The sequence below is a fragment of the Heptranchias perlo genome, chromosome 11, assembly GCF_035084215.1.
Source record: "Heptranchias perlo isolate sHepPer1 chromosome 11, sHepPer1.hap1, whole genome shotgun sequence".
Lineage (NCBI taxonomy): Eukaryota > Metazoa > Chordata > Chondrichthyes > Hexanchiformes > Hexanchidae > Heptranchias > Heptranchias perlo.
Window position 1 is genome coordinate 46,159,288 of NC_090335.1, and position 25,256 is coordinate 46,184,543.

General features: G+C 46.9%; 1 protein-coding gene across 1 annotated transcript in view; it reads left to right on the plus strand.

The window, feature by feature from the left end:
• dpt (dermatopontin) overlaps positions 1–25,041 on the plus strand; it is a 37,578-nt gene extending 12,537 nt beyond the window's left edge. The window contains exons 2-4 of the mRNA XM_067992922.1: positions 5,206–5,331; positions 20,424–20,531; positions 22,722–25,041. Of these exons, the coding sequence (XP_067849023.1) occupies positions 5,206–5,331; positions 20,424–20,531; positions 22,722–22,788 (301 nt within the window). The 3' untranslated portion in view covers positions 22,789–25,041. The remainder of the gene's footprint in view (positions 1–5,205; positions 5,332–20,423; positions 20,532–22,721) is intronic.
• Positions 25,042–25,256: the final 215 nt, after the last annotated feature.

Below are 25,256 nucleotides of genomic sequence, written 5' to 3' on the forward strand. Positions count from 1 at the left end.
AGCTCTCAGTTCTGGTATCATCCTAGTAAATCTTTCTTTCATCTTCTCTAGTGCCTCTGTATTCTTTTTATTATATGGAGACCAGAACTATTCACAGTACTCCAAGTGTGGTCTAACCAAGGTTCCATACAAGTTTAACATAACTTCTCTGCTTTTCAATTCTATCCCTCTAGAAATGCCCCAGTGCCTGGTTTACTTCTTAATGGCCTTATTAACTTGTGTTGCTACTTTTAGTGATTTGCTTATCTGTACCTCCAGATCCCTCTGCTCCTCTACCCTGAGACTCTTATTTTCCAAGGAGTATGTGGCCTCTTTATTCTTCCTACAAAAATGTACCACCTCACACTTATCTATATTGAAATTCATTTGCCAATTACACACCCATTCTGCAAGTTTATTAATGCCTTCCTGTACTTTGTCGCAGTCCTCCACAGTATTAACTATGCCCCCCAATTTAGTGTCGTCCGCAAATTTTGAAATTGTACTTCCAATTTCCGAGTCCAAATCGTTTATGCTATATAACATTCATTGCATTTCCTTTATCTTTACACTATGGTTTCCTTGAAAAATTTGATTCAATTAGTCAAGCATGACATGCCCTTTACAAATCCATGCTTAATTTAATCTCGGTCTTGACCTTCAAGCTTTTAAAAGTTGATTTTGGCATTACCTAAACACTACTTCTTGATTTACCTAGTCTGTTTGTTTGTCTTTTCAACACTGTGGTGTCTTGCACCTGCACATAAGTTTCTCAATCTAAAAAAAAAAGTGAATCTTCATTAATAAACTTTTACTGATTTATCCAAAATATATTTAATCTCAAATACATATTGTTGTAGTGACAACAGTAGTTTCTCCATATCCCCATTTCCATCTCCGCCTTCAGCCTCATAAAGCCAAGACATTAAGAGGTATTTATTTTATACAAGTAACACAGTATGTGATCATTTTTGTATCTAAAAAGAGCCCAACAGATTTTGAAAGATCTTATGCACAATAAACTGTCAGTTTGATTACTTAAAACCAAAATCACCAACTGCAATACTGTTTGCTGTTACATATGACCATATAGCAAAACATATCCACTTAATTTAAGCTGCAGCAAACTACTTGCCATCTATTTTATTGATTCATTACGGTAACGAATATGGGTACGGTAGCTTGGTGGTTATGTTACTAGACTAGTAATCCAGAGGCCTGGACTAATAATCCGGAGTCATGAGTTCAAATCCCACCATGGCAGCTGGGGAATTTAAATTCAATTAATTAAATAAAATCTGGAATTAAAATACTAGTATCGGTAATGGTGGCCATAAAACTATCGGATTGTCGTAAAAGCCCATCTGGTTCACTAATGTCCTTTGGGGAAGGAAACCTGCCGTCCTTACCTGGTCTGGCCTCTATGTGACTCCAGACCCACAGCAATGTGGTTGATTCTTAATTGCCCTCTGAAATGGCCTAGCAAGCCACTCAGTTGTAAAAATCTCGCTAAAAAATGTCACAATAAGAATAAAACCGGACGGACCCCCCGACATCGAACCACTAAGCACCGGACACGACAAAGGCAAATCAAGCCCAATCAACCCTGCAAAGTCCTCCTCACTAACATCTGGGGACTTGTGCCAAAATTGGGAGAGCTGTCCCACAGACTAGTCAAGCAACAGCCTGATATAGCCATACTCACAGAATCATATCATTCAGCCAATGTCCCAGAATCTTCCATCACCATCCCTGGGTATGTCCTGTCCCACCGGCAGGACAGACCCACCAGAGGTGGCGGTACAATGATATACTGTCAGGAGGGAGTGGCCCTGGGAGTCCCCAACATTGACTCTGGACCCCATGAAATCTCATGGCATCAGGTCAAACATGGGCAAGGAAACCTCCTGCTGATTACCACCTACCGCCCTCCCTCAGCTGATGAATCAGTCCTCCTCCATGTTGAACACCACTTGGAGGAAGCAGTGAGGGTAGCAAGGGCACAGAATGTACTCTGGGTGGGGGACTTCAATGTCCATCACCAAGAGTGGCTCGGTAGCACCACTACTGACTGAGCTGGCCGGGTCCTGAAGGACATAGCTGCCAGACTGGGCCTGCGGCAGGTGGTGAGCGAACCAACACGAGGGAAAAACTTACTTGACCTCGTCCTCACCAATCTACCTCTCGCAAATGCATCTGTCCATGACAGTATTGGTAGGAGTGACCACCGCACAGTCCTCGTGGAGATGAAGTCTCGTCTTCGCACTGAGGACACCATCCAACGTGTTGTGTGGCACTACCACCGTGCTAAACGGGATAGATTCAGAACAGATCTAGCAGCTCAAAACTGGCCATCCATGAGGTGCAGTGGGCCATCAGCAGTAGCAGAATTGTATTCCAGCACAATCTGTAACCTCATGGCCCGGCATATTCCTCACTCTACCATTACCAACAAGCCAGGGGGTCAACCCTGGTTCAATGAGGATAGTAGAAGAGCATGCCAGGAACAGCACCAGGCGTACCTAAAAATGAGGTGCCAACCTGGTGAAGCTACAACTCAGGACTACATGCATGCTAAACAGCGGAAGCAACATGCTAAAGACAGAGCTAAGCGATTCCACAACCAACGGATCAGATCAAAGCTCTGCATTCCTGCCACATCCAGTTGTGAACGGTGGTGTACAATTAAACAACTAACGGGAGGAGGCTCTGCAAACATCCCCATTCTCAATGATGGCGGAGTCCAGCACGTGAGTGCAAATGACAAGGCTGAAGCGTTTGCAACCATCTTCAGCCAGAAGTGCTGAGTGGATGATCCATCTCGGCCTCCTCCCAATATCCCCACCATCACAGAAGCCAGTCTTCAACCAATTCAATTCACTCCACGTGATATCAAGAAACGGCTGAGTACACTGGATACAGCAAAGACTATCGGCCCCAACAACATCTCGGCTGTAGTGCTGAAGACTTATGCTCCAGAACTAGCTGCGCCTCTAGCCAAGCTGTTCCAGTACAGCTACAACATTGGCATCTACCCGACAATGTGGAAAATTGCCCAGATATGTCTTGTCCACAAAAAGCAGGACAAATCCAATCCGGCCAATTACCGCCCCGTCAGTCTACTCTCAAGCAAAGTAATGGAAGGTGTCATCGACAGTGCTATCAGGCGGCACTTACTCACCAATAACCTGCTCACTGATGCTCAGTTTGGGTTCCACCAGGACCATTCAGCTCCAGACCTCATTACAGCCTTGGCCCAAACATGGACAAAAGAGCTGAATTCCAGAGGTGAGGTGAGAGTGACTGCCCTTGACATCAAGGCAGCATTTGACTGAGTGTGGCACCAAGGAGCCCTAGTAAAATTGAAGTCAATGAGAATCAGGGGGAAAACTCTCCAGTGGCTGGAGTCATACCTAGCACAAAGGAAGATGGTAGTGGTTGTTGGAGGCCAATCATCTCAGCCCCAGGGCATTGCTGCAGGAGTTCCTCAGGGCAGTGTCCTAGGCCCAACCATCTTCAGCTGCTTCAACAATGTCCTTCCCTCCATCATAAGGACAGAAATGGTGATGTTCGCTGATGATTGCACAATGTTCAGTTCCATTCGCAACCCCTCAAATAATGAAGCAGTCCGAGCCCGCATGCAGCAAGACCTGGACAACATCCAGGCTTGGGCTCATAAGTGGCAAGTAACGTTCGTGCCAGACAAGTGCCAGGCAATGACCATCTCCAACAAGAGAGAGTCCAACCACCTCCCCTTGACATTCAACGGCATTACCATCGCCGAATCCCCCACCATCAACATCCTGGGGGTCACCATTGACCAGAAATTTAACTGGACCAGCCATATAAATACTGTGGCTACAAGAGCAGGTCAGAGGCTGGGTATTCTGCGGCGAGTGACTCACCTCCTGACTCCCCAAAGCCTTTCCACCATCTACAAGGCACAAGTCAGGAGTGTGATGGAATACTCTCCACTTGCCTGGATGAGTGCAGCTCCAACAACACTCAAGAAGCTCGACACTATCCATGATAAAGCAGCCCGCTTGATTGGCACCCATCCACCACCCTAAACATTCACTCCCTTCACCACCGGTGCACTGTAGCTGCAGTGTGCACCATCCACAGGATGCACTGCAGCAACTCGCCAAGGCTTCTTCGACAGCACCTCCCAAACCCGTGACCTCTACCACCAAGAAGGACAAGAGCAGCAGGCACATGGGAACAGCACCACCTGCATGTTCCCCTCCAAGTCACACGCCATCCCGACTTGGAAATATATCGCCGTTCCTTCATCGTCGCTGGGTCAAAATCCTGGAAGTCCCTTCTTAACAGCACTGTGGGAGAACCGTCACCACACAGACTGCAGCGGTTCAAGAAGGCGGCTCACCACCACCTTCTCAAGGGCAATTAGGGATGAGCAATAAATGCTGGCCTCGCCAGCGACGCCCACATCCCATGAATGAATAAAAAGAAACTACACACTGCTACAGAAACTTAAAACAACTACTTAACAACGCTTAAAATATTATGAGCACGTTGTACTGGCTTTTGTTTAAAGATTTCTGTATGTTAAGGAGGGTCAAAACCTTATGGGGGAGGTTTTCCTGAATCTGCACCCAGGTACACTGGATCACCTGGAATGAAAATTGGGCAGGTTCTATAATAGGAAGGCAATCCGCTCCACCAGATTATGGTGAAGACAAAAGTTTACTACAGTGGAGCACACACCTGTCCATTAATTTCAATGGGAAGAAAATCAGGCATTCTCCAAACGGATATTCTGATAGTCACTTTGTTCGGGCAAGCCAGTGCACCTGGTCAGAAACCTAGGAAACTCTCCCCTACACACCTTAAACCTATTAATCATACTGTGAGAAAATTACAGTTTAAACCTGAATGATACCATCAAATTATTGGCATATTGGTTCTTTTTCACGGATTACTAAAATGTAAACTATTCAGACAGCTGGTGAAATCTCTAACCTTTTATTTGGATGTGTTGCTATTGTTCTGTGCAATAATATAGTATGCGTACTCTGGAAAATTAATCATCACAATCAAGGCTTCACGTGCTAGTAGTACTTGCTAGTTTAAAAATCATTCATATTGGTGGAACTGAAGGTAACAAAAGTGCTCTTAAATTAATGTTCAAATAACCTGCATACACTCACTTATTCACAGCGTGTTTTGAAAGTGATAACATTTGATCATTATGTTTACTTTCAGGTATCAAACTTGTTCAAACAATGGTATTGTAGCAGGAATACAAAGCTGGTACCATGAGGCTGTTCTGGATCGAGACTGGCAGTTCTACTGCTGCAGATACAGCAAAAGATGTCCATATGCATGCTGGTCAGTTGACAGTCTTTATTTCAATCAAAGTTACCTAACATATGCAAATTTTGAGTTTTTATTTTTATGCTCTCTGGCCTCTCTACCTTCCTATATGATGCTTTGCCTCTACGCGTCCTTCAGAAGAGATGTTAATCTGCTTGTTATCATTACTGTGTTTAGTTGGATGTTAAAGATCCCGTGGTACTCTTCGAAGAACATCAGGGAATTCTCCTGGCGTTCTGGCTAGTGTTTCTCTCTCAACTGACACAACCAAAAACGGATTAACTGGTCATTAATCTCATTGTTGTTTCAAAATATCTGTTGCATTTGCCTGTAAAGTAAGTGATTGCACTTGAAAACCAAATCATTGTGAAGTGCTTTTGAACACTCTAGGAGAAGTGATAAGGCGCTACATAAATGCAAGATTTTTAAAGGGGGGGGAAGAGAGGAAAAACGGAATGGGGGCTGATCGCGGCCCTCAGGACCGCTATAGACCTGGGAGGAGCACTATTGCTCCTTTAGGCTTTACAGGAACATTTAAAAAAATTATTTTGTTTAAAACCTCATTTTTCATTGGCAATCGCTACTTAGGTCATTTTTGGTGAGGGGTCGAAAACAGACGTTAGGCCCCTCATTTGCATGTATAATGGACCAATCGCCTGTTTTGAGCAGCCACCAGGGACACCTGAAAAATGGCCTGACCCAATTTCGGGTTGGATGTTTCTTAGGCACCCTTGGGTGCAGGACATTTGTCCCCAAAATTGGGCCTCATTTTAGCTTGTAAAATAGGTGCAAAATGGTCCAATTTCTACCCCATGATTCTTTGGATGGCCATCCTCCAAGTGGCCATTCTTTGTGCGTGAACCTGGAGGCTGGATGTCAGCAGGCAATTTGACTGTATGAAGCAGGGGCACCATAGTTGCTTTCCTCACGTGGTATCCATACACTTCCAGTAAACAGTGTGGGTTAGCAACCTGGCAGGTGGCTGATATAGCTGATTACCCTGGATGATTGGCTGATTTAGCTCCCCTGGTTGCTTAGTGAGTAAATGCACGGTGTGAATGAAGCAGTCTCGAAGCTCCCAGGTTTGATCCTCTGCCTGTGCTCACATAGTTGATCTCAGCTGGGCCAATGATTAGGCTGCTACAATTGGCTTCAACATCTCTGAACTCGGGAGGGGAAAAGTTAGCCAGGGTTTCAGCTACTGATGACTTTCGAGACCAGAAGAGGGGAAAAACACAGCCCTGGCTAATTTTTCTCCTTAGCCCAGGGACATGAGAGCAATCATGCTGCCATCCCAGCTCAGAACGGCTAAAGGTGTCTCTCAGGGTGAAATTCCTCTTTTAATGAAAAAAAATCAAGAATGTTTGTTTATCCCCCCTATTAACAACAAGACTGCATTCTTATAGTTCCATGTTTTAAAGCCTGTGCTTTTTTAATTACATCATCAGGTTGATGGAGTATTACAGGCCCTCTCCTGCTTTTTAATTTTAAAAAAAGGATGGTTACTTTTGTTCCAGTAGCCTGGTTTAAAAATATGAATGTTGAAAAGGGAAGGCCACTCTTTAGTACCGTGGCTTCATTCCTCAGAGTTTGTCCAAACAATGCCATTTAATATGTGTCCTAGCCTCACTATTTCTCCTGAATTGTACAAGCTGGAAACCATTGTTACCATTAGAAAGATTAAACTGAATAGATCAGTCTAGATTTTTGGTCTGTTTGTCCTCCAGTCTCAGAAATTGACACATTAGTGGCAGTAAATAGCCTTTATCAGTTAGCGGTACAGTCTGTGTTCTGGTTCACAAGGTCAGACGGGCTGATCTCTGTTTTAACATTCTCAATTTTAAAAACTGGCTGTTGGAACAATAATTACTCCCTCAATGGCTCTGTAAACACATTGTGCAGCGTGCCACACAAGTTCCAGGTTCAATTCCTGGTCTGTGAAACAATCCACTCACTCTTACTGTCTTGGCTCATATATGAAGAATGAATGATCACTTATTTGGGTGAATACTGAAGAGCTGTCATGTCATATCCCAGCACTTCGAAGAAAAAATGAGTAGGAAGTGGAAAATTGGAGCTAAATAGAAGGGATGTGTGCAGACACAAATATCTTGGCCCTGAAAATCTATGGGCCGTGGCCCCAGCGATTATCTCGAGATCACACCCATTTGTGCCCTCAAGCACTGACTCTGCTGGAATTTTTCGGGGTCAGTGGGAGGGTACTTTATTTGCATGGGGCTGGCAGGCACCGCATCACAACAGCAACATCTCTGGCATCCGACTGCCCCATGCAACTGGAAAATCTAGTTCCTGGCTGTCTTTGGGGGGTTGCCCAGCCCGCCACCCAACCACAGACAGAGTTGCTTCAGCTCTCAATGTAAGGGGCTGATCTTGATTTTTTTTCCAATCCCTACAGTTTTCAGGTGTCTGTGCCACTTCTCTGGCCTGCATCACCCCTTCGGTGGATCTCACTTCATCTCAGTCAGCATACCTGCCTCTGGTTTAACGACACATTCCCATTGAGCTGGAGAAGTGGGAACTTCCAGCGTAGGGCGGCTCCCTACGGCAGAAGTCTGGTGGAAGTCCCGAGGAATTTTGTGCCTTTATATAATGATTGCATTACTGTTTTGTTGAAGAGGGAATGGGACATTTCCCATTTTACACACTAGAGCCCTGATTTTATCTTGGAGCAGGATTTTGGTGGGTGCAGGCCGAGGTGAACGGCAAACTGTCCTGACCTTGGCAGCATGAGGCCAAGTGATTGAATCTGCCTCCACCACCCCCTCGGGGAGTGCATTCCAGATCATAACCACTCGCTGTGTAAAAAAGTTTTTCCTCACGTCACCTTTGATTCTTTTGCCAATCACCTTAAATCAATGTTCTTTGGTCCTTGACCCTTCCACCAATGGGAACAGTTTCTCTCTATCTACTCTGTCTAGGCCCTTCATGATTTTCAATACCTCTATCAAATCTCCTCGCAACTGTCTCTGTTCCAAGGAGAACAACCCCAGCTTCTCCAGTCTATCCACGTAACTAAAGTCCCTCATCCCTGGAATCATTCTAGTAAATCTCTTCTGCACCCTCACTAAAGCCTTCACATCTTTCTTAAAGTGCAGTGCCCAGAAGTGGACACAATACTCCAGTTGTGGCCGAACCAATGTTTTATAAAGGTTCATCGTGACTTCCTTGCTTTTGTACTCTATGCCTCTATTTATAAAGCCCAGGATCCCGTATGCTATTTTAACCACTTTCTCAACTTGCCCTGCCACCTTCAGCGATTTGTGTACATAAACCCCCAGATCTCTCTGTTCCTGTACCCCTTTTAGAATTGTGCCTTTTAGTTTATATAGCCTCTCCTCATTCTTCCTACTGAAATGTATCACCTCGCATTTTTCTGCATTAAATTTCATCTGCCATGTGTCCGCCTATGCCATCAGCCTGTCTATATCATCTTGAAGTCTATCACTATCCTCCTCACTGTTCACTACATTTCCAAGTTTTGTGTCATCTTCAAATTTGGAAATTGTGCCCTATACACCCAAGTCCAAGTCATTAATATATATCAAGAAATGATGTGGAGATGCCGGTGATGGACTGGGGTTGACAATTGTAAACAATTTTACAACACCAAGTTATAGTCCAACAATTTTATTTTAAAATTCACAAGCTTTCGGAGGCTTCCTCCTTCCTCAGGTGAATGTCAAGAAATCCTCGAACCTCTCGCATTTATAAATCACAGAACAATACCTGGTGATTACAGATAGTCTTTTCAACTGCCCGTTGCCAAGGCAACCAAAGTGTTCAGACAGATAGGTGTTACCTACAGGGCCACCGAATATACAAATGGCCAGAACAAAAAAAAAACAGAGAGAGAGGCAGAAACATAGAAACATCCGGAAGGAAAAGACAGCAATTGACCCGTTATATTAAAAATAGCTAACTTTTGTTCGCTGGTGGGGTTACGTGTAGCGTGACATGAACCCAAGATCCCGGTTGAGGCCGTCCTCATGGGTGCGGAACTTGGCTATCAATTTCTGCTCGACGATTTTGCGTTGTCGTGTGTCTCGAAGGCCGCCTTGGAGTACGCTTACCCGAAGGTCGGAGGCTGAATGTCCTTGACTGCTGAAGTGTTCCCCGACTGGGAGGGAACCCTCCTGTCTGGCGATTGTTGCGCGGTGTCTGTTCATCCGTTGTCGCAGCGTCTGCATGGTCTCGCCAATGTACCTTGCTTTGGGGCATCCTTTCCTGCAACGTATGAGGTAGACAAGGTACAGAACGGACTATTGCAAAGAAGCATACCGACAACTGGACAACCAGGAACATTACAGACGGTTACCCGCAGATCCGACCAAAGAACACACCCACCAGCTCAACAAACTGATCAAGACCTTCGATCCAGACCTTCAAAGCATCTTACGCGCTCTCATCCCACGTTCTCCCCGCGTGGGAGACTTCTACTGCCTCCCAAAGATACACAAAGCCAACACACCCGGACGTCCTATCGTATCAGGCAACGGAATCCTGTGTGAGAACCTCTCTGGATACATCGAGGGCATCCTGAAACCCATCGTACAGGGAACCCCCAGCTTCTGTCGTGACACTACAGACTTCCTACAAAAACTCAGTACCCACGGACCAGTTGAACCAGGAACACTTCTCACCACGATGGACGTCTCGGCACTCTACACCAGTATCCCCCACGATGACGGCATCGCTGCGACAGCATCAATACTCAACACCAACAACAGCCAATCTCCAGACGCCATCCTACAACTCATCCGCTTCATCCTGGATCACAATGTCTTCACCTTCGATAACCAGTTCTTTACCCAAACACACGGAACAGCCATGGGGACCAAATTTTCACCCCAATACGCCAACATTTTCATGCACAAGTTCGAGCAGGACTTCTTCACTGCACAGGACCTCCAACCAACGCTATACACCAGATACATCGACGACATTTTCTTTCTATGGACCCACAGCGAAGAATCACTAAAGAGACTACACGATAACATTAACAAGTTCCATCCCACCATCAAGCTCACCATGGACTACTCCTCAGAATCAGTTTCTTTCTTGGACACACGAATCTCCATCAAAGACGGGCACCTCAGCACCTCACTCTACCGCAAGCCCACGGACAACCTCACGATGCTCCACTTTTCCAGCTTCCACCCTAACCACGTCAAAGAGGCCATCCCCTATGGACAGGCCCTGCGAATACACAGGGCTCGAATTTAGCAGGCCTGCGGGTTCCCAGCGGGTGGTCCTCCGGGAGCGTGGAAAACGCGGACGGCTAATCGTGTGCGTCCCCCACGCGATCGCGGGATAATTGGACCGATTAAGCCCTGCTTCCGGGTTCTCCGCTCCCCAGCTGCGTGCCGGCCGGCTGCGCATGCGCAGTACCGTCGACGCGATGTAGGAGCTCCAGTTAAAGGGGCAGTCTCCCAAAGCCCCTCCTGCTACAAGCAAGCGGTTTGAGACGATGGCTCAGCAAAGGGGAAAGGCTGCGCCCCGTTTTTCAGACCTGGCACTGCAGCTGATGCTGGAGGGCGTGAGGAGGAGGAGGGAAACACTCTTCCCAGAAGATGGACGCAAGTTCCCTGCCGCCGCAACCAGGAAGGCATGGGCAGAGGTGGCGGCGGAGGTGAGCAGCAGGGGCAACACCCCAAGGACTTGGGAGCAGTGCCGCAAGCGCTTCAATGACCTGACTAGGTCTGGCAAGGTGAGTACACCAACGCACCCTCCCACATCCCGTCCCCACCATCACGCCAAGCAGATCACAACCCCCTCCTGCACAGCCACCACTGCGCTCCATCAGCAATCCTCACAGCCACTCATTCACCATCCTCGCCGTGCACGCAAGTACCCACCGTCCCTGACCCCACCCGAACACTACCACACACCCCAATCCCCATGCAATGGGATGGGCACGTGGCCCACGCTTCCTCCCATCCGTTCCGCGCCACGCTCAACCCAACCACACCGATGCTCGATGCGTCTCACGATGCAAGACGCACCCACTCACACATCTGTGTTTTGCCTTCACAGGAGAAGAGAAGCAAGAACAATAGGGAAAGGGCACGCACCGGAGGTGGGCCGCCGCAAGTGGTGGAGCTCACCGACGCAGAGGTGGAGGCGCTCGACCTCGCCCGCACGCGACATTGCCTGTCGGTGGCCGATGGCGAGTGTGTCGCTGCCGAAACGGCCGGTAAGGGAAAACTGACACTCAACACCCATGATCGCGAGTTACCGTCTCATCACCTGCCATCAGGCGCACTGTCAAGTTGGTCCACATGCCTCAAAGTGCCCTCTGTTCTCTTGCAGGTTCGTCTTTGGGTGAAGCGATTGTGGAGGGCGATTCCTCAGAGGACATGGCGGTCTCTGAGGGTGCTTCGTCACATCAGAGCCAACCATCCACCAGCGCAGAGACACGCACCTCGGTGGGTCCCCCTCGCCAACTAGTTGGGGTAGCATTTGGTGAGTCACCGCGCACGAGTGAGCATGAGCAGACCCTGGTGGCAGGGGCAGCCACGGAGGGTCCGCGACGGAGGGAGCACTCATCTCCAGGCTCTGCTCAGCCGGACCCAGATGCTGAACCCAGGGGGCCACCAGTGAAAAGGAGAGTCGTCGAGGGCCACCAGCTAATTGCTGAGGTACTGGCAGAGGTGCCGCGCGCATTGTCCACAATAGCGCAGGCGATGGAGGGTACCGGCGACACAGTGTCGCAGGTAGGTGCGGGACTGTCTGTGGTGGAGGACAGGCTGGCCTCCCTCGAGCGTCACGCACAGCTCCAGATCGAGTCCATGCAGGCCCTGACAACGTCTGTACGGATTCAGGGTGAGCAACATTCCGACGCCATCAACAGGCTGACGGATACACTAGGGGTGGCCTTGCAAGGCCTCACACATGCCATCCAAACTGCCGTCCAGCAGGGTGGAAGGGGTGATGTGGGCCGAGGCCAAGAGAGGGATGATGGTGACCGGGGACATGGAAGCGGGGACGCCTCTCAAGGCGCCCCCACGTCCCACCCGTCGCCCACCTCTCAACCAGTACCCGCAATGGTGCCTCCTCTCCAGGTGGCCGAGTCTGCCCCTGCCCCGGTGCAGGAGGAGCAGTCTGTGGAGGTGCCGTCACGGGCACCGAAACCCAGGGGCCGTCCGCCAAAAGCATCTACCCGGTCAAGGCAAGAAGACGAGCAACCTGCCACTACCTCTGCTGGAGCCACAGGGGTAGCACCACGTAGGGGTTCCCGGAAAAGAATTGCAAAGGCCTTATAATCACAAAGGGAAAACACCAGGGTGTTTATTATTTCGTACTTTTTTTCTTATATAATGTCACATTCGAGATATTAAATAGTCTATTCTCACCACTCCTGCCACCTCTCGTCCATTCTTCCGCGGCTTGTGCAATAGGTGCGTTCCGTGGAGGCCATCATGACGGCGAACACCTGCTGCCACCCATTGGGCACATTGCTGTGGGTGCAGGATTACTGGCAGCACTCTTCAGTGGAGGGGGCTGGTATGGCCGCTCGCATGTGCAGGTGAGGAGATGCGAGCGCCTCGCAGTGTGTGACTCTAGGAGAACCGTTGACGTATGAGTGCCTCCCTGGCCCGGCGACCATCCCGGTGAGTCGCGGCTCGGCGCATGGGTCATCCAACATCCTCTGGCGCGTCCTCCTCCTCCGCCTCCTCCTCCTCCGCCTCCTCCTCCTCCTCCTCCTCCTCCTCCTCGCCCTCGCCTTCCTCAATGTGGGTGGCGGGTGTGGAAGGGGCCTCCTCCAGCGGCACCCCTCTCTGTTGGGCCATGTTGTGCAGGGCACAGCAGACAACTATGATTCGTCCCACTCTGAATGGTGTGTATTGCAGCGCTCCCCCAGAACGATCAAGGCACCTGAAGCACATCTTGAGAAGCCCTATGGTCTGCTCAATTGTAGACCTGGTAGCAGTGTGGCTGTCATTGTACCGACGCTCCGGCTCGGTGATGGGGTTCCTCAGAGGTGTCATGAGCCACGTGTGGAGGGGATACCCCTTGTCGCCGAGGAGCCAGCCGTTGCCAGCGTTGGGTGCCTGCAGGATGGGCGGGACGGCGGACTCCCTGAGGACGAAGGCATCGTGGCAGCTGCCGGGGTATCTGGCGCACACGTGTAGGAATCTCTGGCGGTGGTCACAGATGAGCTGGGCGTTCATGGAGTGATACCCCTTCCTGTTGATGAACAGCCCTGGCTCATGCGGAGGTGCCCGTATTGCGATGTGGGTGCAGTCGATTACACCCTGCACCCGTGGGAAGCCGGCCATGGCATGGAATCCAACCGCCCTCTCCATCTGGCTGCGCTCGTCCATGGCGAAGTTGATGTAGTGGGAGGCCCTGCGGAACAACCCATCGGTGACCTGCCTTATGCACTTGTGTGCAGAGGACTGACAGACCCCGGTGATGTCCCCGGTGGCACCCTGGAAGGAACCGGATGCGAAGAAGTTGAGGGCAGTGGTGACTTTGACGGCGACAGGTAAGAAGATGCTGCTTGGTCCATCAGGGAGCAGCTCGTCGTTAAGGAGGCTGCAGATGTCGGCGACTACCTGGCGATTGACTCTGAGCCTCCGTATGCACTGCTCCTCGGAGAGGTCCATGAAGCTGAGCCTCGCTCTGTACACCCTGTGCGGAGGGTAGTGCCTCCTGCGACGCATCTCTCTCTGCTGTTGCCCTCCCTCCTGCTGTGCAGGTGGGTGTGCCGCAGCACCGTGTTGGGGGGCCCCACCTCTCCGAGGCGGACGGCGTGGACTGCGAGGCTGCTGGGGCTGGTCATCCTGTTCGTCCTCCGACGATGTCAACGCACCACCCATCTGGCAGGTGTTGGTCTGAGGGGTTGTGCAGGGTAGGTGGGTGGGTCCTCGGACTGGGGCTGCGGTTTCGTGTCGGTCTGTCCTCTGGCTTGGCAGGGGGTGGTGGAGGGCAGGGGTTGCCCTATGTGACGCGGTGGCCTCCTGCGTGGGTGAGGGCTCTCCCCCGTGGAGCGCACCTTGGCACCTGCCACAGGCTGCTGGCTGCAACACGCCTGGTTTGAAAGGTACTGTTTCCCCCAGTGTGGGAAACTGACTGCGTTGAACCTAAAATCCCACACTTCCTCTTTTGACAGCTGCTTCAGCTCATTAACTGACCACAACGAGCAAGTTAAGTACTCTCAAGTGGAACCCCGCTGGCTTTAATTGCCTGCGGGATTCCCACCAGCGGGGCTTGCGCGCGCAGCCCCGCACGTCAGCGCGGTACCCGGAAGTGGCCGGGATTTCGTCGCGATCCGGTCACGTGACCGGATATCGGGATTTTCGGGGCCAACCCGCTGGAAACCCGCCGGAAACGCGATCGCAAAATCGAGCCCACAGGGTCTGCTCAGACGAGGAGGAATGCGATGGACACCTACAGACGCTGAAAGACGCCCTAGTAAGAACGGGATATGACGCTCGACTCATTGATCGACAGTTCCGACGGGCCACTGCGAAAAATCGCATAGACCTCCTCAGAAGACTAACACGGGACGCAACCAACAGAGTACCCTTCGTCGTCCAGTACTTCCCCGGAGCGGAGAAACTACGCCATGTTCTCCGCAGCCTTCAACGTGTCATCAATGACGACAAACACCTCGCTATGGCCATCCCCACACCTCCACTACTCACCTTTAAACAGCCACCCAACCTTAAACAGACCATCGTTCGCAGCAAATTACCCAGCTTTCAGGAGAACAGCGTCCACGACACCACACAACCATGCCACGGTAACCTCTGCAAGACATGCCAGATCATCGACACAGATACCACCATCACACGAGTGGACACCACCCACCAGGTGCATGGTTCATACTCCTGTGACTCGGCCAACGTTGTCTACCTCATACGTTGCAGGAAAGGATGCCCCAAAGCATGGTACATTGGCGAGACCATGCAGACGCTGCGACAACGGATGAACGGACACCGCGCAACAATCGCCAGACAGGAGGGTTCCCTCCCAGTCGGGGAACACTTCAGCAGTCAAGGACATTCAGCCACCGACCTTCGGGTAAGCGTACTCCAAGACGGCCTTCGAGACACACGACAACGCAAAATCGTCGAGCAGAAATTGATAGCCAAGTTCCGCACCCATGAGGACGGCCTCAACCGGGATCTTGGGTTCATGTCACGCTACACGTAACCCCACCAGCGAACAAAAGTTATCTATTTTTAATATAACGGGTCAATTGCTGTCTTTTCCTTCCGGATGTTTCTATGTTTCTGCCTCTCGCTCTCTGTTTTTTTTTGTTCTGGCCGTTTATATATTCGGTGGCCCTGTAGGTAACACCCATCTGTCTGAACACTTGGGTTGCCTTGGCAACAGGCAGTTGAAAAGACTATCTGTAATCACCAGGTATTGTTCTGTGATTTATAAATGCGAGAGGTTCGAGGATTTCTTGACATTCACCTGAGGAAGGAGGAAGCCTCCGAAAGCTTGTGAATTTTAAAATAAAATTGTTGGACTATAACTTGGTGTTGTAAAATTGTTTACAATAAATCAAGAAAAGCAGTGGTCCTAGTACCAGCCTCCGGGGAACACCATTGTACACTTCCCTCCAGCCAGAAAAACAACCGTTCACCACTACTCTCTGCTTCCTATTATTTAGCCAATTCTGTATCCATGTTGCTACTGCCCCTTTTATTCCATGGGCTTCAATCTTGATGACAAGTCTATTATGTGGCACTTTATCAAACGTCTTTCGAAAGATCATATACGCCACATCAACTGCATTGCCCTCATCTACCCTCCCTGTTACCTCATCAAAAAACTATATCAAGTTAGTTAAACACGATTTGCCTTTAACAAATCCGTGCTGGCTTTCCTTAATGAATCCATACTTGTCCAAGTGACTGCTAATTCTGTCCCGGATTATCGTTTCTAAAAGTTTCCCCACCACCGAGGTTAAACTGGCTGGCCTATAGTTGCTGGGTTTATCCTTATACCCTTTTTTGAACAAGGGTGTAACATTTGCAGTTCTCCAGCTGAAGAGTAAAGCTCCCTTTGCTCTGCTCAAACAATATGCCATAGAACTTCCTACTACATTTCATTTCCTATATTAACAATTTCTCTGACTCATTTATGTCAGATTACTAACTACATAAAGCCTATGAAAAGAGGGCCAAGAGAAGTCCATTACACCTATGCTCACCATATCAGTTAGTGCAATTTTGTAGATCACTTTCCCCAAGCACTCGTAATGCTAACTCCTGTGGCCAATTTCAGAGAGATTCCTCCCCGACTCATTAAGCAATCAAGCAAGCCCCAGGTGACCATGGATACCCTTTAGTGCAGTTTTGTGATATGGGTCCACATCCACTAGGAAATTCATTGGAAAAACTTATTTCACTTAACATCTTTAGAAGTGAAGAGGTTTTTAGCCCTTCTGAATTTGAATTCCAAAACCAAAGATGAGATTATAGTTTGCTAACCCGCGCCACCCAGTTGTTTGCTGGCTATCATTTAATGATCTTGCAATTACATAATTGGGTGGTTTGCTGGCTATCATTTAATGATCTTGCAATTACATAATTTTGTTTCTTCAGTATGGATATCCTTACATATGAACAACATACAGGTTGTCAACATCTGCACTGACAGCTGTTGCTTGTAAAATATGGACTCAATACATACTAAAACCATCATAGAAATTTCAGAGTATGTACATGTATTGCAAAAAACTAGACATCATGGAGTGATTTTATGGCCATAATAATGTTTATAAATAATTCTGATTTTATTCTCAATTTATAATATCTAAATCATCTATTAGATTATTGCCTTCTAATCATTCCTAGGTATTCATTTCTCTCCATATAGTGAGCCTAAATAGTTTTCTAAAAGAAACATTCAAATAAGCAAAACTGATTATAGTTATGTAGAATTTCCTTGCACTGACATCATGAAGATCCTTCCAGTAACAAAATCCCCTGCATGTGGTCAGTGAAGTAATGTTGTCATAACAGGGCAATGATAAGAATAAATTACAGGGATGAAGGATGACTGGGACTGGTTATTCACCTCTATGGATGATAGGTAGATGGAACTCCTCATCTAAGTATTGAAGATAAAAAGAAAAATCACGAATGATTGGAAATCAGAAATAAAAACAGAAAATGACAGAAATATACAACAGGTTCGTCACCATTTGAAAGGCAAAAATATGCTAACATCTTGATGGGACTCTCCATCATATTTCATTTAAATACCCGGATTAATTGTCACTTAGGCACTAATTGTCTTCTGGTGCTAATGAAGGACGTTGCATTGTGCGGCCTTGATATTCGATCGCGCCCAAAGTGCGCGCACAGGGGGCAGGTTGCACACTGCACACGTCTATTAGTGTTGTCACAGGCAGAATGTAATATTTGTGCTGCCTGCTCATTATCATGAATCAGGCGTGCAGCCTGTGTCATCCGCGCTATTCATTGGCTGCATGTCTGTTTAGGGGGGCCAGATATTGGGCATCTCTGATGCCACTTAAAGGCAGCAAGCACGGCTCAAAGGGAAGGTACATTCTGGCTGCAGACAATACGGAAAGCTTTTAAGGAGAGAAATGGCTGCAAGACCTGTGGATCGGGCACCCAGGTTCTCAGATGCTGCCTTGGAGGCCCTGGTGCAGGCAGTGTACAGGAGGAGGGAGATCTTCTTCCCCCAGGGGGCAAAAGCCCTCCAGGCAAGAACTTTGTTGCCAGTGGGAACAGTGCCCAGAGGAAGTCGATGCCAGGAGCTTAGCTCCAAGGACATGGCTGCAATGCTGCAAAAAGTTAAATGACTTCACCAGAGTTGTCAAAGTAAAAATACTGTTCTCTTACTCTCTGCTCACATCTCCACTTGCTCCAGCCTCATTACTCAGAATACTCAATACGTAGCATAAAAGTTAAAGGCCATGCTGACCTTGACAGCCACAGGAAGTTCTATCTATGCCCTGGTGCGCGGCTCGAGTTGTGGCTGCAGCAGGTGACAAAGCTTGGTGACAGCCTCCTTTGTGAAGCGAAGGAACCTCACACATTGCTCCTCATTGAAGTTCATGTAGGACAAGTGCTCCCTGAGTTCAAGCTGTGGTTATGGCCTTCCGCGTAGTGTCCTCCTCCTCCCTCTTGTTGCAGTTGTTCCTGCTCTTTGCTGTCTTCCTTGCTGCTCCCCCTCCTCCTCCAGCCCCGAAGGCAACTCTACCCGACTACCCATGACTGCAACCAAACTGTTTACAAGGCAGCTAAAAACAGTGCAACACCAGCAAAATCATCTTCTCAGTACTTCTGTCCAGAGACAGGAAACAGACCAAAAAATGCGCAGAATTAACTAGCATTGTGAAATGACAAAACAGCAACTAACCTGTAAGTACTGCATGATCCCTTTAAACAGCACTGGTGAAGGGTTCTTTCTGCCTGTTAGTGCCACGAGTTGCTGGGTGAGTTTAGCACGTGGCGAGAAAGGCACTGGGGCTTACCAATATCGGAAATGGGTCCTCCAACAAGCAGAGGACCCTTATTTACATTATTCATTGCTTTAAATAGTTTTGCTGTACGCTCAGGGTCAAATAGACAAGGTTACGAACAGTCTGGTTCAGCCTGAGTCAGTGGCCATGGAGGGGGATAGAATTGGTGGCTAGGGAAAACAGTTCATGGTGGGGGATGAAGACAATGGCTTCAGTCTTCCCAATGTTTAATTGGAGGAAATTTCAGCTCATCCAGGACTGGATGTTGGAGAAGCAGTCTGACAACACAGATGCAGTGGGGCTGGGGGGGTCGAGGGAGGCAGTGGTGAGGTAGAGCTGGGTGTTGGCAGCTTATATGTGGAACCTGACATCATATTTTCAGATGATGTTGCCGTGGGGCAGCATGTAGTTACGAAATAGGAGAGGCCCAAGGATAGATCCTCAGGGGACTCCAGAGACAAAGGTACGGGTAAGAGAAGCCATTGCAGTAGAATCTCTGGCTACGACTTGATAGGTAAGAGTCCCATTCAGCTGGACAACAGAGGTGAGGCATTGGAGGAGGATGGTGTGGTTAACTGTGTCAAAGGCTGCAGGTCGAGAAGGATGAGGAGATATAGTGCACCACAGTCACAGTCACAGAGGATATCATTTGTGACTATGATTAGGGCTGTTTCAGTACTGTGGCAGGGACGGAAACCTGATTGGAGAGGTTCAAACATGGAATTGTGGGAAAGATGGGCACGGATTTTGGAGGCGACAACACATCAAGGACAAGGTGAGTGTGGAGAGGGCTGAGGAGAGATGGGAGAAAAACTAGAGAAAGATCTGAATTCAGGACTAAGGCAGGAGGAAACCTTTGGGGATGTTTGGCTTGGTGAGTTAGGGGAAGGGAAGGATGTGGTAAAGGCAGCTGAAAAGATGGTCTCAATCTTAATGATAAAGAAGTCAAAGAGCTTCTTGCACCTGTTGTTGGAGGTGAGGGTGGAGGGGGCAGGGGAGAGGGGTTTAAGGAGACAATTGGTAGTGGAGAAAACAAGTCAGGGGTTATCTTTGCCTTCCAGGATGATCCTGGAGCGGTGAACAGTTTTGGTAGAGGAGAGCACTACTTAGTCATAGAGTGGCATCATTTGTCAACTGTTTTCTGTTAGACCAAAACTCTGTACTCATGGTGGTGTGGAGTGTCTGATCCCAGTGTTGTCAGGCAGTTGGTACACAACAGCACTTCAGAAAAGTCACCATCAGTAGATTGGGCACAAAAATTAGTAAATGTCTTCAGAATGAATGCACACACTGTTTAAAGATCATCATATGCATACACATATCATCTGAAAAAACGGGGCTGATTAAACCTACTTACCTGAACCTACCTGTAATTGGCCTATTTGATTGGTACCATAAATGGCTAGATTCGTTTTTATTTCCCAGTGGTGAGATGAAAACTAGCAACTGAGCTAAAGCTGCAGGAGAGAGCAAACTTCTTCACTGAGAACAGGTTTTCATTTGATGATCTTGACAGTTTTGATCAGGTCTTGTCACTAATCTGAGGCTTTTCTTTTGTCTTGTTTGATTCTCCATCCACTTGCTTGTATTTTTTACAATGCACTAAACTATTTCTTTGTATGGTTTGAAGGTTGACAACTGAAATCCCTGAGCAGTATGAAGAAGAGGGACACTTGGTGATTCAGCATTATGGCTACTTCATCAGAGGAGCTGGTACCACCTTTAGTGGTGTCAATAGGTTGGTATTATTAGATATTTCTATAATGTTCTTATTTTCTAATTTTTTGTCAAATACTGACTCTTTACCATACCCCATTTGAAAATTGTTCTGTTGTGTGAGGTTAACAATGTAAAACAGATTTATATGAGTGGGTAACCAGTTACCACCAAACCTTAGTGTCATACGTGGTCAAATTTTCAATTTCAGTTATCTTGCCATCATACAGGATGGGTTGACATTTTGGCATATTGAATAGTGGTAGATCACTGATGAACAAAAGAAATTTTTAGGCTACTCACATTTGATCAAATTTTATTTAGTCTTCTGAATCCTAGGATAGGAATTTCCTCAGAGCTGCTCCCGCTCCACCATTATAACTTAGCCAGAAGTGCAGCGTTTCTGCCACAGCACTGGCAAAGTTATGATGGCAGAGCGGGAGCGGTTCCGAGAAAATTCCTGGCCCTTTATTTCTGGAAGCTTTAGTGATCCTGAATGTGGAGCTATTAGATTAAGTAAAATAAATACATTCATGGTGCTGCAGTGTTTCTGCAACTGCTTGAACCATAGAGCATTCCAAAAGCTCCTGACAAGAACTAGACTAGCACTAAGATTTACCAGTCCAGTCTCCCTAAAAACTCAGTGGGTAACTGCACTGTATTCTGTGGTACTGAGCCATAAAGATAACGAAGATTGCTGCCTGGAATTTCTGCGGGGGTCCTCCCACTCTCCCACCATAATTTTGGCAGAAAAGCTGGCGAAACAGTGTAAACAGCCTTGTGCTCCGTTTCTGCAGGGTTTCTACCGAGGGAGTTTGGGAGAACTCTGTGGAAATTCTACCCCCGCAAGTTCATTCCCTAGTCAATGCTGAATCACCTGGGGCAGCAGGGGTGTGACAAGTGGTCAGTGTTCTGTGGGATATAAAGGGGGAAAATTAATCGAGGTCCGTTGATCTTGGTCACTATCTAGGGATCAGAAAGTAAGCATGGGTAAAGGTTAGGAGAGGACCGGGTTGGGCTTAGTTGTAATGCTCCTAACATAAAATAGGCAATTGACATTCATGTTCTAGACTGATACATGAAGATTGATCACTTAGACAAGGTGGCTTGTATTGTACAATCTGTGGAACCATACTGCAGGATGAGGAGAAATTTGGAGAAAAAAATACTAGTCCATTTGAATCTGATTTTTTTTTCCATCCAGTTTTCTGCCCTATTCTCCTGAATGCATTGACTTGTTGCAAAACGGTTCCACAGACTCCAGCATTCTTGCCCAATGAGCTTTCTGCATGAAAGATTCTAAACAGTGATTGCTGGCAGGTTTTTAACCTTGGAGATACCATCACTGAGCTCAATTGTGCTCTCACCTGATATTCATACACTGAATACAAATTATGAGCAGGTACTCTGACTCACTTTCTCCTCTCTAATCAAGGGGCACATAGGCCAACCATAGCACCTCAGCTTTTTCTCCAGTTAACCCAGCATAGACCAGGAACTGAACCTGAGACCTTGTGGTTGTATAGGCCTGTGCTGTATTGGTGTTTACCCTCGAGACCATCGGGGAGCTTGACACAATTTAAGTAGGATACTGGACCCATCATAGCCTGTTGGAAAACTGAGGGGCTAAAGCTAGAACCTCCAGGCCAGAACTGCAGTAGTCTTGCAGTTGTCTTATATATGTGATTTCTCTGTACAATGCCAATATAGGTGATAGATCTGATACTAGTATATGCAGCACCTGCACTGGTTCATGTTCAGTACTCGTATAGTACTCGTATATCATTTTCACATCATTCACCTGACGAAGGAGGTAGCCTCCGAAAGCTTGTGAATTTAAAATAAAATTGCTGGACTATAACTTGGTGTTGTAAAATTGTTTACTCGTATAGTGACAGTCTAGCACCATTGCAGATATTGCTAAGACTTCTGTATTTTTCAGTTCTGCTCTGAGCAAGTTTAAGTCTAGACTTTTTGCTTGAAGGCAAACTTGCAACAAATCTGGGGTTGACAGTGTTGGGAGAACAAACTAAATTAGTTCATCCCCTGCTGTTTAGTGAAAGCATTTTTTTTCAAAACAATTGCCTATGTACTGATCTTGAGCCAATGTTTTTGTGCACTTATTTTCTTTTCTGTTCTACATAAATGTTCCATTCCTCTGACAGAGCAGTATCACAACTCTACTTACGTACTATTTACTTATTATTTTCAGGGATCGTCAGTGGAAATACTTAGTCTGCAGGATGACTGATTATGACTGTGATTTCGACAACTTGTAGGAGTCACAAGTTGAACCTAAAAACTGATTCTAGAACAAAGATATGTTTACTGATATGCCTCCTGCTAAAAATAATCCTTTCTGCTCTCTAAACTATACATAGTTTATTTAAAATAGAAAGTGCAGAAGAGTCATCGTAAATGAAAGTATTTTCTTGTATGAACATGGTTGAAATATACAAAGTTGACATGTGATCATTGTTACATTATGATTACCCTTTAGCTAGAAAAGGCAGGGGAGATTTTCCTGGCATACTGGATTGCCTGGGCGCAATGAATATTGGAGTATCAGGCAGGTCAGAGTGCACACCTGTAAAGGAATCCACCCAATTTTCCTCTATTAAATGGAAGGAAATTGGGAAGGTTTCTTTGCAGATGTGTGCTCCAACCCGCCCAATTTTCTGATATTCATTGTGCCCAGGCAATCCAGTGCACCTGGGTACGGACTCAGAAAAATCTCTCCTCATACGTAGATATCCACCGTTTTTTTGATTTAAGGGTCAAAGTTTGTTTCGCTTAAAAGGGTGTGTTGTGGTTATGAGTTTCTAGTTCAAACCAGAAATTTATGATGTAAATAAACTAGCTGCATGAAACCATTCAATTAATGGTGGTGAACTGCAAGCCTGGTGTGATCTGTTGAATAATGTTAACTTTCCAGATTTTAACAATGTTATGTGCATTTCAAAGCTTTGATATCTCCCGAGAAAAGGACCTGGAAGCTTTTTCATTGCACCCCCCTCCCCCAAAGATAAATCAAGCCAAACTCAAATACACATTTACAATATTCATCCTTGACCACCTTGATAGGGATGTACGAAGTCTGCATAGCTTACATTGTATAAAAATAACCTCACTGAAACTTGCTGATGCTGTTAGCCACAGTTTAGAATAGACTGACTATGACTGTTTACCTGCTCAGTGAGACAAAAATCTTCCCTTTAAATCGGGGTGTCCAACCTTTTAGAGCAGGGTGCTAGATCCACACGCCACAATTAGTGAGTAGGACACATATGATGGCACAAAAATCCAAGCCATTAAACTGAGTGCTAAATGAAGTAAAAATATGATCTGTGATGTTAGTAATGAACAGCTTAACACATTTGTGTGAAATTTCTCTCCAGCTGTTTTAATGACCGTTAACCTGAACAATTGACTTACGCCTGTATTAACACATTGGGCAAAGGAATTTACACAGACTTGTTATATTAATGTCATGCAGCACAATATCATCCAAAATTATTTTAGGAATCAAAAAAATCCAGTTTTCAATATGGGAGGAATTCTGTCATCATTGACATTTCCTATGGTTGTTCGATACTTTAATTAGTAACTTGTTTAACACTCAAATACATTTTTAATCAAAGGATTTGGGTTGTTGGTTCAAACTCAACGGCCTGAAATTCCAATTGGAGTCGAGACAGAATCCCAATGGATCTCCAGAGTAGGGGCAGAAAATGAGGCGGAATCTGGTTCTGTTGGGTTTCCACCCCATCCTTCATAGAGAACCATTTATCGGTGGAGGCGATCGTGAATGGATCTTCCGCCTGCCCACCTTAAGTCAAGGGAGAGTGTCTGTGAGAATTCTGCCCCGTACATCCTTAGAACTGGCTTGAGTCCTGTTCAGACAGTCTAAAAGACTCCAAACCTTTATCAAGCAAAGGTAATCAATTCCAAAGGGGATCAATCACCTTAATTACCTTACCTTAAAGCCCCTTTCAGAACTGAAAGGCTTTAAATCTTTTTAATCTTTGGCCTTTGGGAGGGCCTCAGGCACAGAGCAGCTTTCAGCCACTCTGCTGTCTACTGATAGATCTGGGTGAGTGCCGCTGATGTGTCCTTACAGGTGCTGGTGGTCCACAACCACTATGCAGATGACCCTGTCCTTACATTTTGGGGCGCGATCTAGGGCTTTGGGCCTGGGCGCACTTCTAGCTGGTCTCGCTGAACTTCAGCTGGTGGAGCAAGCTAATGGATATTTCAACCCCAATAGATTTCTAATTCTGACCTTTTAGAATTCACAACATGAAGTTGCCGGCTTGTTCCACAATGCATTCCCTGAATTGTATGCACCCCATCAGCAATAGCAAAAATCTGTATCTAGTAGTTACTCGTCTAGTACTCTCATTTAAGTGAATGTTTAAATGAAACAAGAAGATTGTAACTTTGTCAAAACCTATTTTTGGCTGTAGTTCGTATATATCCTATAGTTCTCTAAAGTTTGTTTGGTTCTGCTTAATTAAAAAAAATGGTATTTGTTTCTGTGTACATTTATTCTTTTCTCAGAAAAGGAACACTAATTATGATATGCGATGTGAGGTCTCATCATGATGACCCATTCATTATTGTAATAATCTTCCGGCTGTGCTTTCATTACTAGGGCGGGTTCTGAAATAAATTTTTTGCCATGTAATTAGATCCATCTGCTTGAATAGACAACCAGTCGCCCACCCTTTATGAAAGGGTTATTTGT